A 15,530-nucleotide genomic window follows, 5' to 3' on the forward strand; every position below is an offset into this window, starting at 1 on the left:
CATTGGGGCGGGGATGATGGCATGGCAAGGTTCCTGGAGCTGCCCTGAAATTTGAGAGCTTTTGCTCTGGAGTGTTAAAATAATCTGAAGCTGGCATGAGTTTATGCATTGGGCTGTAACCTCTGGCAGCCCAGAAGATGCTTCCCAACTGAACTCTTTGGCTGCAGAGGTAACACCTTGTCTCTGTGCATTGGGCTGTATAATAGAGGAGGCTGCCAACACACCTCGAGGCAACAACTTCAGTCTTCTGCTGTAAGTGCAGCGGAGACCTAAAACTTTGTGTCTTAGTTCATTAGTCTGCTTACATTTTACCATTCATGTATACATATGCACAGTCATGTGTGTGTCCACATACAGGAAAGATTTGCCTTTATGAATCATGATGATTTCAGGTATAGAGATGTTAATTACTTGCTTTACTGGCAGTAATAAAGTGCATGTTTCTCCCCAAGATATGATAGCCCATATTCATTACTATTAGGGCTGATCATCTGTATATATTTCTATTGTTCTCAAAGGAGTTTGAAAGATAAATCCGTAGTTTGTGAGGTGCTCTGATAAATACTGCTGTGCATGTAGGGAATTGTAATAAGAGTTTGCTTTTCTCTGTTACTCACTACACTGCTATTTTTCTCCTCATTCATAGTCTTCTCCCTTGCAGATCCTCTCCTTGTGCTGGTCTTCGGGATGAAGGAAATTGTGTTCTGTAAGTAGATCTATGGTATAAAGGACAAGGTTTATTAATGATATCTCACAGAATTTGGATCCCTAGTTCTCTGCCAGGATTCAGTTTTATGGAAGTGATGAACTTACTAAAAGTAATACTTAATGCTCCCTCATTCACAGATTTTACAAACCCTCCTTTTAAAGTTCAGTTTCTAAAGCCCATAAATACTCTCTTTCTTAAGAATTCCTGAAATTCAGGTGAAAAATCCAAAGACTCAGGTGCCTGCTAGTGTTTGTTCAGACAGTGTGTTATAAGGAACATAAACGAGAAAGGATATATAGTTCGGTGCTTTTTTTCCCTTTGAAGGTGCTGGTTTATGGGATGTTACAGTGACACCTGGTGGAAAACATTGTTGGAAGGCTAAGAAAAGAATCTGCATTATAAAAGCAGTTGTTCATTTGAATAATGTCTTTAATATTATTATTTTAACTGTTTATATTGCAGTAATGGTTAGAGCTCATTTGTACAATGTATGCTGTACTACACATATATCAGTGTGCAAATGCTCACTTGTGAATTCTTGTGAATTGTCAGCATCAGTAATAGCAAAATGTTCCAGTTATAAAGGGTGAGTTACACATATTTGATAGTAACCAAATTTCCTTGCCCTAAGAGCCAAATGCCAACATTTTCAGATGCATCTTGATTACATTTCTCACCAGGATCTTAACTTGATCCCTCTTTCTCCCCCCTCGCCCCAGCTCTTCTCTATACATCCCCAAACAAGACCCAAAACGTTGTAATGATCAATGAGTTACTAAAAAACCCAATCAACCCCCAAAAAGTGTTGAATAATTCAATGCAATTAAAAGATTTTTTTTTTAAAACATTGAACTTAGACGTGTTTGTTTACCTGGGCTATTTATAAGCTAGTAATTCAAATCCATGCCCTTAATCCTAAGTGACCACATAGATCAACTGTTAAACTGTTAGAGTTGTCCCTGGCTGGTTTTGATCCACATCAGCACTAGTGCAAATCATTTCCAGAAACAATTTGGAATATATTGAAAGCTAGGAACCATTCCCCATAGGTATTTCAGTTGTGGCTATCTTCTCTTGGAGTATGAGTGATTTTTGAAGTGTGGCTGTGGGTTATTGCATGCCATCTGCTAGGGTATGGGTGTGGGTACATTTAATTTACTAATATAGACCTACTAGCCCTAGAGACCACATCCTGAGGGTCCTAAATCTCCTAAATATCTATCCAAACACAAAGTGCTCTGCCTCAGGAAGAACTTGCAGCCTACATCTGCCTGTCACCAGCTTCCTCTTCAGTTTTGCTGCTCATGTGAACTCTGACAAAGCTTCTTCAGCTGGGGTGAGCTGGATTAGCAAAGAGCTACTATTTAAGTAGTCAGAATAAACTGGCTTATTTTGGCTGGAGCTAAGAAGTTCCCTCTTGAGCAGCTTTGCTGGTAGGCTGGAGTAGGGACTTCTGTAGTGAAGAAGTGTCAAGCAAATGGGGCAGTAACTCCCTCTCACCTGTGTAGCGGAAAGCTAAGCTTACCTTCGATGAGTCTTACTCTTATCTAGGAGTTCCTTTGAGTAGTGATGAGGAGGGTGAGATAATGCACAAAGAACCCCCCAAATGCTTCCCAGGACAAGTGGAAGAAAAGGAAGCCTTTCCTTTCTCTGACCACCTTTGAGCCACATGCTTGGCAATATCCATTGTCTCTCTCCAACTTAACTTACCCTTTCCTCCTGCAATGGTGCTTTTAGCTCCTTTTACCTGCCATGCATGGGAACAGCAGCACAGGGGGCTGTGCTGCAGCCTGAAACAGAGAAAACAGCATCAGGTTAATGCTAACCAGTTCACTTCTGTTGTTGCTGGGTTAGTGTTAACCAGATTCTCAGCCTGGTTTACTGCACGACTGCAGGAATGTTTGCTTGGCAAGTGAGTAGGGCTTGGGAAGGTGTGATAGAAAAGCAGGTCCCCTCTTTAAGCAGCAATGACAGGATGTGTCAGCTTAAGCTGATCATCAAAATGGTATGTTATTTATAAAATAACACATTTTATTTATAATGCATAATACACATGCACAAAAATGACATAGCATTTGTTTATATCTACATATATATGGGTAAGCTGGATCGATTTCCCACTGCAGTTCACAGAATGATGCTGTGAATAGCTCTGCCAGTACAGCAGAGATGTGCCACAGATGGGGAGCTGGATGTTACTTAAACTTGAATTCCCACTGACCTCTTCAATGTGAGTCTCCTTATGTAGGACTCTTCATCTCTTTCTAAATCAGGTACATGATTTATGCATCAGCTTCAATTTTTTTCCACGATATGGGCGCAAACTTACTAATACAATTGTGACCACTCATGCAGAGAGCCCCTGGCATGGCTCTGGGTAGTTTGTGTCTATGTTGCACCAGAAGCCAGACGGGTCTGTTGTGAGTAGTATTTCGATGTTGAAATGGAACATTTCGAAACAGTCATTAAAGTAGAGAATTAATTAACATTTTTTTATTGACTGATATGAACTGTAGTGTTCTAACAAGCTTATTCATCATCACAAACAAATCCTCTTAGTGGTATCCACTTGAAAATATTTAGAAATACTTTATCATAGTAGAAATGAGGATTAGGACAGTTTTCTCTCACTCTTTCCCTGTTTCCGCGTTGCTTGGAGCACCTGATTAAAAGCATTGCACTTAGTTTCCATTTTACGTTAATGATATTTATGTAAGGAGATACGCTGACTTTCATTGGTCAACTCTTTTGTTTCAGTGGTTTAATAAGAAACTATGAAATGGATGTTGTGCAATTTCGAGACAAATGCTCCAGGAAGCTGAAAAGTTGTTGAAGGAACGGAGAGTAAGCAAGGATTTAGAAAATATTTAACAAGCTGAAATGCACAAATTTCAGTTGTATCTCCGTCATCTAGACTAAAAGGAGTTTGTATGGCCAAGTCAAGGAAAGAATCAGTCTGACAGATGAAATTGCTTAAGTTATGAGGAACACTTGCCTGTGGGATCCCCTGCTGAACATACTTGCTGCTTTTTGCTGTGTATGGATTTCTGCAGTGTACTGTACTTTCTCAAAAGATTGTCAAAACTTATGTACAAGTAACCTGGTAAGTTTTGAAAAACTGTACTTAATATTTTGAAACATAGATGGTTGTTAGCACTGTAAGAATTTTCTATTACGAATCAGCTTTTTCAAAATTATTTTTAAAAATGTATCTGAGTAAAAGCAGAGTTTGAGAACCAATGTTTAACATTTGAACTGGTGAAACCAATTTATATATATAAATAAAAATATATATTTTTTATTTATAAAAATAACCTATATTTATATATATAAAGCACCTATCACCATATTGATAAACATTCTTTGGAACCACTCTTGACAGCAGAGGTAAGAACAGGAGTCAGTCTGTTAGTACCTTAGGACTTTGGTTTCCAACCAATTTTAAAAAAGAAAAAAAAAAGCCACAAGACTGCTGCCAGCCTGCCTGCCTGGTGTTTAATAGTGCTGGTAAGGTATAAATATACTGGTAAGGAAGAAATCCCATTAACCAGATTGCATGGGTGTTCGTTTCATACTTTCTTTATATACTTATGTTCCAACACCTCCTGAAATTACTATAAACACTGAAGACCCTGAAGGGTGGAGGAGAGAAACCTTTCTTCTTTCAGTTTATTCACTTTACTTATCAGTTTCTGTCTAGTCTATGACTTTTCTTATATAGATCTAGGAAAACTGTAAATTCACAAGAAATTGGCTGGGAATGTGTGGCTTGCACAATTATCCTGAACTAGTTTCAGCTTCTTTTTGAAGTCGCTTATGCTTTAAATTGTGGATATTTATTTAAGTGTTAAAGATGGTGGTTGGATCCTTAATCTTACGGGGTTTTTTTTAATGGTTATTATTTTTCCTTCTACTGATGCACAACAAAGATAAGCAGAACCTTTCAAATCCAAACAGTAATTCTTCATGAGACTTTAAGGAGTTACATCCTTGTTTCTATTTGCCTGAAATGTTGATGTTGTTTAGAAGACCATGTACCTTTGCTCTGTAAAAAGGACATTTTGTACCTTGGGGCTAACCAACTATGGAAACCTACTGCAGAGGACTGTCACCAGCTCCATTTTATTTCATACATTTGTCTGACAGTTCCTTTAGAACTATCTCTAACTCTTGCACCAGTGAAAGAGTTAATTGCCTTCTCTGATGGAAGCCTATTATGCAATTATAAGTTTAATGGGGATCCTTTAATTTAAGCCTAAATTATTTCAGAATAAGAAATAAGTTGCTCTTCCTTTCAGCTTTGAAAGACAGGTAAATCGCATTCATGTTCAGTGAACATATTATGTAAGGAATTCAGATGAGAAAAACATAATCTTGGAGCCTGAGAGCTGTAAATCTTATTTTTTGCCTCTGGTCTACTTATTGTGTTCACATTTGTTTTGTGTCTCACTATTGTCATGGTGTGCCCAGCGTGCTGAAAATTTCTTCCTGAGAGTTGTTTTATTAAGGGTGCTCTTACCTGTTTGCTGGACAAAACTTAGGACCTAACATTCAGCTTCTCCAAGGTTGTTAGATACATCCTCAAATCATTTGCACTTCACAGGTGGTGACTGGTTTTGCACACTTTGAATGATGTGAAAAAACAGGCACCTTAGCTTGAGAGTACTTTAAAGCAGGAGAGGAAGAGCAGTCACCATATGGCTGCATAAAACCCCTTCAAAAGGAGACCAGACAAAAGGCATTTAGCTTGAAGGAAGGTCTTTCTGCTCCCAAGAGGTCAAAGCCACCTGGCTTTGCAATTAACACCCAACGTATTATGAAGCATTTGTTATTGTCTCAGTGAACCAGAATCAGGAGATGAGAGCCAAATTCCTACCTGAGATAATTTAATTAATGCCAACTGATTCTGTCAATGTTTTTGTTTGACAGTACTCTGAAATTAGTTTCAAGTGAGGAGCTACTGGTGTGTCAACAATAAATTTCTTCAAATGAGGAATCATTAGTTGAAGAAAATTTGTTTTGCAAGAAACAAATGTTTTAATATATTTTAATCAATTAATTGACTTTTTGTAAAATTGTATGTATTTCTCTTATAGGAAGGAGAAGTTGGAATTACTAGCCTTTGCAATGTTAGTGACATCACTGGAGCAGTAAGTAGTGTTTACTTTATTGATTACTGACATTTTATGTTACTGCTATTTGAATAAAATGGGTACAATGATCATATTATCAAAGACTCCATGTAAATATGCACAGTTGCCTGTCTGGTATAAGTCAGTAGGTTGTGTGCTTAGACTTGGCTTGAATTATTAAAGACAGAACTATCTTTTTTGTTTAAAGAAAATGTGTAAAGGGTTTGGATCTCTGCTTTCAGTCATGTTCACATTTGTGATCTACAAATCATAAGTTTTCGAGAAAATGATTCAAAACTGGTGTTCCCTCCAAAATACAAATCATTAAGATTGTTTTATTCAGCTACCTTTGTACAGTTAAGTAGTTTATTTTGTTTTCTCAGTGATTTGATGGGAGAAAACAACATGACAATTGTTGAAAATTTAGAGTTCTGTAGGACTTCAAATGATTGTGTCTATTATGAGGGTGGGTGGTGTCTTTAGTTCAACATGAGCTTTCCATAGGAGCATTCTTGTGAGAACTTTAGCTGATGTTCTTGTAGTGCAGGTTTCGAATACAATTCAAGCTGGTGGTTATACATATTCTTTGAAGAGTAGTGGAGAATTCAGTCATTAATATTTTTCACAGAGGCTAGTGGGAAGCAGCCTCTCAGCACCTGGTGTTTAACAAGGCTGGGTCATTTATGAGGCTGGGACCATAAATGGCTGTGTGTCATGAAAATACATAGCAAGGTTGACTCAGCTATTAGGTTACTGTGTATCTTTGTTCAGCGTTATCAAGTCTTATTGGTTTTTTTTTTATGAGGCTTTGCAATATTTGATATCAGAGTCTCCTTCTTCCAGAGTTGTTTCCTTCCAGTTTCCTTTTAAAAAGAAAACTGTACATGACCACTAAAAAGCGGATGGGACCGAATGAGCGAGAAAGGTTGAACATCAAATCCAAACCACATAATATTTACTACATCTTTGAAAACTCATGGCTTTAAAGCCACTGCTTTGCCTGTTGGAGGGCAGGGGCCTTGTGTTGAATGGCTTTCCACGGTGCTTGGCTGAGCTGTATACTGCATTCTGTTACTATTCCACGGAGAGCAAGTGGTAAAATAAAGTTCGGAGAGCGGGAGCACTGGCCACGCACATCATGGCTGGCTGGGTGACTTGTTCCCAGAGGAAGACTGAACAAGAACTGTCTTAACCAGGTCTCCTTCTGCCCCTGAAGCTATGCATCAGCCCTTTCCCAAGGCCTATGTAAAGCTGAGCACTCTCCCCAGGTGATTGATAGTCACAACTGCTTAGGTGTCCTGCAGTCCTTTTGGTGCTCTCAGTACATGCAGGGGTGTCAATGTCTTTACTAGAGCTGAAAAGGTAGTTGAACATCTACTGTTTTGTACAAACCAATCTCAAAGAATTATTTTTCTTTTGCTTTGTATTTGATTTTACATTAAGGAGGGCATTATATAACATAACTTACTGTAGTATATGAGTACCTATGATCTTTGGTGTATTTAATATTTTTGTTACAGGGTTTGAGTGCTGCAAATGCCTATTTTATTGCTAAGGAACCAGGGTGAGAAGGAGCTAAGTGACTTGGTCATGCAGAATGTTTTAGTGTAGCTGGAAATTGAACTGTTTTCTTCACCCTCAGCATTGGAGTATCCCTTCTCTTTAAAAAAGTGCTTTCAAAGTCCTTTTTAAAGCTACCATCTGTCTTTGCAGTGCATGAACGGATGTCAGTTCTGGAATGCCACAGTGCAAATCAGTTGCCCACTGAAATGTGTGAGTATTGCCTTAGCCTTGGCTCTGCTGCACTTGTCTCCAGTCCACCAAGTACCTTATCCAATGGCAGATGTGGGAAACCTAACCAAAGCAGTGTTTCTATGAAAAGATGTAATATCCTTATTTTCTTTCATTGCATTTATAAATTCTCTTTTGGGAAGATATTAGTTCTTGCTATGGGAGTTATCTGTAATATCAAAAGCTTTCATTATGTTTGTCAAAATGTGAGGACATTTTGCAGTTCATTAAGCTCAACCATTCACTCATTTTTTCAAAATGTAAGAAAGAGCTAGAGCTTTTCAGGAATTTACTGGAGTCTGTCTCAGAGCTGTATGCAGATGTAAATGAAGCACATGGTCTTTACTAGGTAGATTTCTTGCTTTTACTAAACCAGATGAATGAGTATTGGCACTGGTCTGGGACAACTGCCATTACAGTTTTAAACTGCTCTTTTTTCTGGACCTCTTGAACACCTGAAGCTCATTTAACCTTGGCATCATTTTTAATGTTGACTTTCTGGTTTATCAAGTGTGGGTTTGCCTTTTTTCATTATTTGCCGGTGATAAGGTTTTGTAGTGTACTTTCACTGTAAGAAACTTCTAATTACTTGATATTATCTGTTTGAAACACTCTGTGACTCTATTTATGCTAATCCCATATTTTATTAATTTTCTTCTTGGCAGAACAAGACATACACTAGAGCATGTGAGGTAAGTTACGTGCTATCAGAGCAATAAAAAAAAATGTGATTTCAGCGGTTATTATGTCCACATAGTGCTAAGAAATACAATGTAGATACACAAACTTATCAATACAGGTGATTGTTTTGTGCTTCCTAAAGCTAAAGAATGAGTTAAGTACCTGAATCCTTTCTTTCCAGCATGGTGGCTAAAGATGTGTTTGGATTTAAACCTGCTGTGTAACAAAGAATATTGCTTTAAAGAAAGCAGACTAATCACACCAGTATGGAACACAGAACAGACCTGTTTAAACTATGTTCTAGGCTCCTACAGAGTCTTGTTCTATCCAGTTTTTCATTAATGCCGTCAAAGATGATCCAGAGAGAATGCTTATTAAAGCTGGTATGACATCAGTTCGGTGAGAAGTGGAAAAAAGGAGTGGGAGCTAGAAGGCAAAACACACTCTTGGCTGGGTAGAGACTGAATGAGATAAAATGCAATTCAGTAAGGGGCAATGTGTTGCCCTTTAGAAAAAGATCTCAAATGGGGAGTGCCTGGTCTGTGCTGCAGGTGGACTGGCATTTACAGTGACAGAGGCAACAGAGTGCAGCTAAAAAGACTGTGTCTTTCTGGGGCTCTTTTAGCATGAACATAGAGTGTAGGATGGGATGGGGATAAGACAATTGCAGGATTGTGTTTGGGACTACTAAGACCTCAGTATGGAAGTTATACCCAGATGGGGGCAACACACTTCAAACAGGTGATAGAGGAGTTGGAGGGAATCCTGAGTAGAATGCAAATTCATTGGTGAACTGGAAATTCGACTGAATAGACTGATTTTTTTAATGCTTTTAAATCTGCAAAATTGTGACCATGTGAAAGGTATACAAATATGGTAAGTAGGTTTTGGAGTGTAGGAACAGTCCAAGAAATAACCAACTTATTTTTGTAGAAACACAGAATTAGTGTAGGTTTGGGGTTTTTTTTTTTTGTTATTGTAGTGTTTTGGGTTTTTTGGTGTTTGTTTTTTTTTTGCTTGTCTGGCCACACAATATGCCAGTTAAATTCACTAACTCTGCAAGGGCTTTTGCAGAATTATCTTTCTACTGGATCAGCTGGCTGACTTGATTCCCCACATGGTCAGGCGAGCACCAGGTCACTGCATGCAGAGGATCAGGTCATTGCAGTCTGCAGGGGAAAGGAGCGGAGTATGACTGTGTCATTCCCTTTGGCATTGGCTCAGCTGTGTCATGTGGCTACACCTTGGGACCGAAATCTAGCAGTATTGCTCCTGTTAGATTCTACCTCTCACCTAGGAACAGGGGAGTGCCACTAAATTCAGTGGGAATATTCACAAGAAAGGGCAGCAGAATCTGGCTCATACAAGGGCAGTTCTGATCAGTGGAGAATATGTGAGGATTTCTTGTTTTCAGGCACAGCAGATGGCAAATTTCCCTCAAAATTTCTAAGGCTAGGAGCTTTAGTAATCCTCTTACCTCAAGCAAAAATTGGATTTATGGTTCAGACAAAGATCAGAAGAAGAATAACATGAGAAAAAACAAATGGTCAGAAATGTCTGTGTTAAATGAAGCAGAAGGCACTATGAATCAGCACGTAATCAGGGGACACTATCCCCTACAAACTAAACAAATCTTGGTTGTAAATGAAAGCTCCAGTGTACAGTTGATAACTGTCATCTGCTAATATCCGGATCTTTGCCTGCTAACAGTCATGGTAATTCACTTGGGAGTATTTTATTTCTCTGAATAAGAAAACATTGGGAAAACTTTTCAAGTACTTGCACTTGGCACTGAATGCCTAGATGTGAGCTAATGTATATAGAAATACACTGCTAAGCAAGTTTTTAAATCCGTCTCAGCTGCAACTGTGTTGTCTGCAATAACATGCCTTATTAGTTTCCATAGGGTGCCAGAAGTATATATCCTAGAATCACAGGAAGACCAATTAAAAACATTTGCTCACTTAACATAATGAATTGCTTCTGAATGATCTAAAGGTTACTCATTTGAAAGGTGGCTGCTGTATGAAGCAAACTTCAAGTTTTTATAGGCTGAGTGAACTGGCAAAATACAATGAGCCCAAATAAAATGCCTGTCTAGAAAAGCTCAAACCATCACTTCTCAAAAGTTATGGCTTTCCAGGAGACTCAGTCTTGCATGTAATTTTTATGCTACTGAAATCCACCTGGAAAATGTTACTATCTCTTCTTAAGTTATCTACCTATAAAGCAGGGTAACACTTTATCTATGTTCCCTATCTAAACTGAATTTTCTATTCTCAGGATGTGACTGTGAGGTACCCACTGCTCTGGGGTATTTGTTATATTTACACCTTGTAGACACGACTGTACTAGAAGTAACTACTAACAAGGAACTGTTGATTAGGCATTGCTGCTCTTATAAATTACTAATTTCAACTATTTTGAAAATTCACTGGAAGTACCTTTGTAAGAATGTGCCTAATTCATAGGATACATGAATGAATACATGAAGCAGGAAAGGGTGAAATCCAACATATGGAGCATATCATTAACGAGTTAAAAACCATTACTTCCTAACTCCATGGTTGTCACTGAAGTCTATTTCTAGCTTCAATGTAGCCCCATATTTGTGCTTTCCACAAAGGGACAGTGTGTAAGGAGGAAAACCTTATTCAGTGCCCAGTGAATTGATGGAAAGGCTCTCAGGAAGCTCTTTGGTGTGAGGTTTTGGTACTACTATTTTTTGGAATGAATGTAATGATTTCCACAGAGTTTGTTTTATTCAAAATGTCCACAGCATTTGTACGTATTTAAAATGTGTCTGCATAATTCTAGGAGGAAGTTTGCCTTTACACAAAACTAACCAGTGAGTTCTGTACCCTACACAGACAGTTTCCTGTAAGTTTGGCTGTAGCCGTGCAGAGGATGCATATGGAGTTGAAGCACAGAGTAAGTCTGAATAGAGTCTTGTCCAATTCAAAAACTGATAAATTGAGTTTTAAGATTATGGTCTAGTTCTATTATCTGGATTTCTTTCAAAAACTAAAAATGTCTTGTGTGTTTCCATTCATTAGAAAATTACCATTTTGCTTTTTTCTTTTAACAAGTACAACGAAGTTAACTCTATCTTATAGTAAAACATTTTTTCCCCTCCCTTTCATGGACATGAGACTTTTTGAATCCAGTCTCAACTGTTTAAGATGATACTTTGTCAAGCACTCATCCTTCACCTGTCTGCTATCTTGAAATCATTGCCAAAAGCTCTCGCAACTTATGTGGGAACAATTGGGCCAATATAGTGCTATTGAAATAGGCCCCTTGAAAATCTCTTCAGAAGTCTCCCATAACCTTCTTTAGGTTTCTAATTAATTTAATCAAAATTTTACTAAGTACCTTTTTTGTATGTAATGTAATTAAAAGTGCATTTATACAAGTGCAATGTTGTAGTCACATTTGCTTGCATTGAACTTGGCCCAGTTCAGGCTTACTTATCAAACTGTCTTTAAAATGTCATGTGATTTATTCAGCAATGTTTTCAATACATTCTTTTCTATGGTTTTATTGGCTTCACAGCTTTCAGTTGTGTGGGGGTAATAGGCTTTTACCCTCAAGGCCCAGAGATTGCCATGAAAAGGTTTTCTTACTGGTGTATTGTCTTTCCCCTCAGACTTCTTGAACAAACCTAGCGCGCCATTTGCCTCTACCATTGGAAGCCACAGTGTCACATTAGGGTGGAAGCCAGCTAACATGTCTGAGGTGAACTATATTATCCAGTGGAAGTTCAATCATCTCCCTGGAGACTGGAGGTACACAGAGGTAAAGAAGGACACTTCCTTATACTTTGAAAGGAAATAGGTTTTTCTCTGCTTTTGATTTTATTTTAGAAAAAACATTGGATAATATGTTAAGCCCATGAAAGAGGTTTGCAAAATCATAAGTAGCATGGAGAAGCTGAGAAGTGGACAATTCTTCCCTAGTGCCTCCAACACAGGAACTAGGGACCTTGATGGAAACTATCAGGTAGCAGGTTCAAAACTAGCAAATGAAAGCATTTCATCACAGAATGTGTAGTTATGTTTAGCTGCTTCCTGGCACATGTGGATGTTAAATTACTAAATTTAAACTCCTAAATATTAAAATTGCTAAAATTGCTAAATTTACTAAATGGGGTTTGAAAAGTGACTGGACAAATTAATGGAAGAAAAATTGAGTTCTACTAAATATAAATATTGCCATTGTTTCTTGTTGAGCCATGCTTATAAAATGCCAAGACAGAGTATTTGGGAGCAATATCACTGTCGGCTTTTTTTTATACCTTTCCTAGAGAAATTTTTTTACTTCTGGTCAAAGATGCAATACTTGGCTAGATGGACCTTTGTTCTGACTCAGTATGGTTATTCTTATATTATGTTCTTTTGCGTCAACTGTACACTTGTTATCTTGCCATCATTTCTATTAGATCAAATTACAGAGCTTGGCAAGTTGATGTCACAAAGGTAAAGATAATTTGCTAGGCAGGAAGTTCTTGTGAAATAATGGGGAACAATGGCTTCAGACAGTAAATATTAAGGGTAACTAGGAGCCTTTGGATATTAAACCTGTATTATATGTATCAACAGTTTAAAATACGTTGCCCATAATATGCTATTATTTTAGGCTTTTTACCTTATTCTTCAAATTTACTATTATATTGCATCCATCCTTCTATTAATCTGCTCGTTGTTTAGATTTGGTAGTGTATTCTGAAAAAAAACGGTAGAGAAAAAGTTCTAAAAGGATGGCAAATAAAAATCTATGCTGAAAATAGCACCCAGAATTTCCTTTTATTTAAACTTAGGATGCTGCATTTTTGTATCCTGAAATAGATTTGTTGTTGTATGAGACCTCTTTTTCCCTGATAACATCCTAAACAGTAGCTGCAGATGGAGGAAAAAAAAAATTATTGTGCCTGTGCATTAATCTAGGTAGTATCTGAAACTTCATATACTGTCAAAGACCTTCAAGCCTTCACAGAATATGTGTTTCGAGTAGTTTGGATCATTACATCTCAGCTGCAGCTCCATTCTCCATCTAGTTCCAGTTACCGGACACATGCTTTTGGAGGTAATGAACTGCACTATTAATTGCATCTTTCAGGACTGTATTAGAAACATGTAGGTTTTCTTGTTCTTTTCACAGAAAACACTGATGCTTAATCTCCAGAATGATGTTTACATTGTTTGTTAGGTAGCTGCAGGAGACCAAACTGAAATACTACAGGCTTTTTTTGTACGAACTAGAAGATTTAGGGCTGCTTCCTGCTTTTAGTTTTAAAAACGTGCACAGAAAAGTACATGGTCAAAATTGTGAGGGCACACTGGATATTTTTATGCATAATTATGCACATTAATTGTTCGACTGAAATACACATTTTTCAGGACACTAAAAAAAGTTCAACATTGCTGAAATTTTATGCTGTCCTTAATCATATTTATTAGTATAAATGAATTACAGGTATGAAACCTAAAAATGTACCTAAAAAAAAGAAAAACTATTGATGTTATATGCAGAGTCAGATGTTTTTGTTTTACAGTATTGATGTTATATATAGTCAGTTATTTCTGTCTCTTGCAGCTCCTGCAACAGCTCCTGTCATTAAAGATATTCAGAGTTCAAGTCCAAACACTGTTGAAGTTAGTTGGTCTCCACCACTTTTTCCAAATGGATTGATTATTGGATATAACTTGCTCCTGACCAGTGAGAATCATGAACTGTTGAGAGCATCAAGAGGGCATAGCTTTCAGTTCTACTCCACTTTCCCAAACAACACTTACAGGTAGGAAAGGAAGAGATAATTAACATGGTGAAGTGTGCTTTAGCGCTTCTTTCCCAGATGGTACCGGGTATGCCTAAACACCACTTCTGCACAATTACACAGTTTGTTTATGTTTTTGCCAAAAGCAAGAGTACCTTCCTTGAAATAATGGAGTTATTCCAGATGAGTTGGCTGCTTATGTGGAAGTCAAATGGGGAGGAAGGAAAAGCAATTTGATACAGGGCCCGTAGGCTGCATTTTCTTAGCTGCCATTTTTCATTTTTTTAAGCTTGTGTGGCATGTTTTCAGTACATTCAGGGAATGATAGAGCAGTCCTCCCTAGTCCTTTAAGCATCTGTAAAAATTCCTTCATTTTTATTAAACACAAAGGCCTGCATTCTGCTTGCACTGGTAAATACTGATCTTCCTTTGAAATTAAATTGAGTTGCTCTTCTGAATCTGAAACCCCATTCTGCATTTTAATTTAGAAGATTCTGTTGTTGTCCCACCTTTGGGGAATTTGGATTCGGGTTGGTTCATAAATTTCCCAGAGCATTATATTTAAATAGCCATTTTCTGAAAGTCACTTTTTTGGCAGCTGCCCTCCTTGATAAAATGTTACTCAGGCAATCTTTCAAAGGAAACCTGCAAACCAAAACCTATTTCTTTGGTTTACTGTAGGTTCAGGATTGTGGCGGTAAATGAGGTTGGTGCTGGACCCCCTGCCGAAGCCAACATCACAACCTCAGAATCCAAAGGTACAAGAGTAGCAGTGTCCTTATCACTGTCTGTTCCTGGGGACAAAGTCACATTTGCTGGGCTGCCATGTACCTGGCAGAAGAGAATAATATTTAGACTATAAACACCGCATGACAAGGAGTTGTTCACTGAGGAGTCAATAGCATATCAGAGAGAGTCCTGTTTTTTAGTTGTGGACATTATCAAGCTACACCACATGGTAATAACCTGAGATGCTTGTAGACCCAAACAAATTTGGTCTGAGTTGTGTTACAGATGAAAAACACCTCAGTGGTCCGAGGCAGTGACTGGGAGGAGATGCTTCCATTTTCTAAATGAGACTTTAACAGCTGACAAACAAATCTATTTATTCTAGTAATATTAAATACTTAATGTGAAATACTTCTTAAAACATCCTCAGTTATCTCATGTCAAATATGTGAAATCATATCAATTTTTGTTGCTCTTTCATGGCTGTATTTATTTTATTGTATTAATTAATTAATAATTAAAGCAATGATCCATTATAGGTATCACTCAAAGAATTGCAGAAATAGTAATTAATTGCCAGAGAAATGTACATGTTGAAATAGAGCACAAGTGAGAACGAAACCAATGTTATCAAAATGTATCTTCAGAAAGGAAAACAAAAGATGCTGTCCTCCTCCTGAAGAAATCAGTTGTCAACACCTGGAAACTCTCC

General features: G+C 37.7%; 1 protein-coding gene across 1 annotated transcript in view; it reads left to right on the forward strand.

Moving 5' to 3' along the window:
* Positions 1 to 3,689: 3,689 nt before the first annotated feature.
* The window catches only part of ROS1 (ROS proto-oncogene 1, receptor tyrosine kinase), a 71,688-nt gene continuing 59,847 nt past the window's right edge, over positions 3,690 to 15,530 (forward strand). The window contains exons 1-9 of the mRNA XM_040598754.1: positions 3,690 to 3,812; positions 5,806 to 5,859; positions 7,555 to 7,614; positions 8,298 to 8,324; positions 11,184 to 11,244; positions 11,963 to 12,111; positions 13,260 to 13,398; positions 13,909 to 14,110; positions 14,771 to 14,847. Of these exons, the coding sequence (XP_040454688.1) occupies positions 3,690 to 3,812; positions 5,806 to 5,859; positions 7,555 to 7,614; positions 8,298 to 8,324; positions 11,184 to 11,244; positions 11,963 to 12,111; positions 13,260 to 13,398; positions 13,909 to 14,110; positions 14,771 to 14,847 (892 nt within the window). The remainder of the gene's footprint in view (positions 3,813 to 5,805; positions 5,860 to 7,554; positions 7,615 to 8,297; positions 8,325 to 11,183; positions 11,245 to 11,962; positions 12,112 to 13,259; positions 13,399 to 13,908; positions 14,111 to 14,770; positions 14,848 to 15,530) is intronic.

This window comes from Falco naumanni, chromosome 6 (assembly GCF_017639655.2).
Source record: "Falco naumanni isolate bFalNau1 chromosome 6, bFalNau1.pat, whole genome shotgun sequence".
Classification (NCBI taxonomy): Eukaryota; Metazoa; Chordata; class Aves; order Falconiformes; family Falconidae; genus Falco; species Falco naumanni.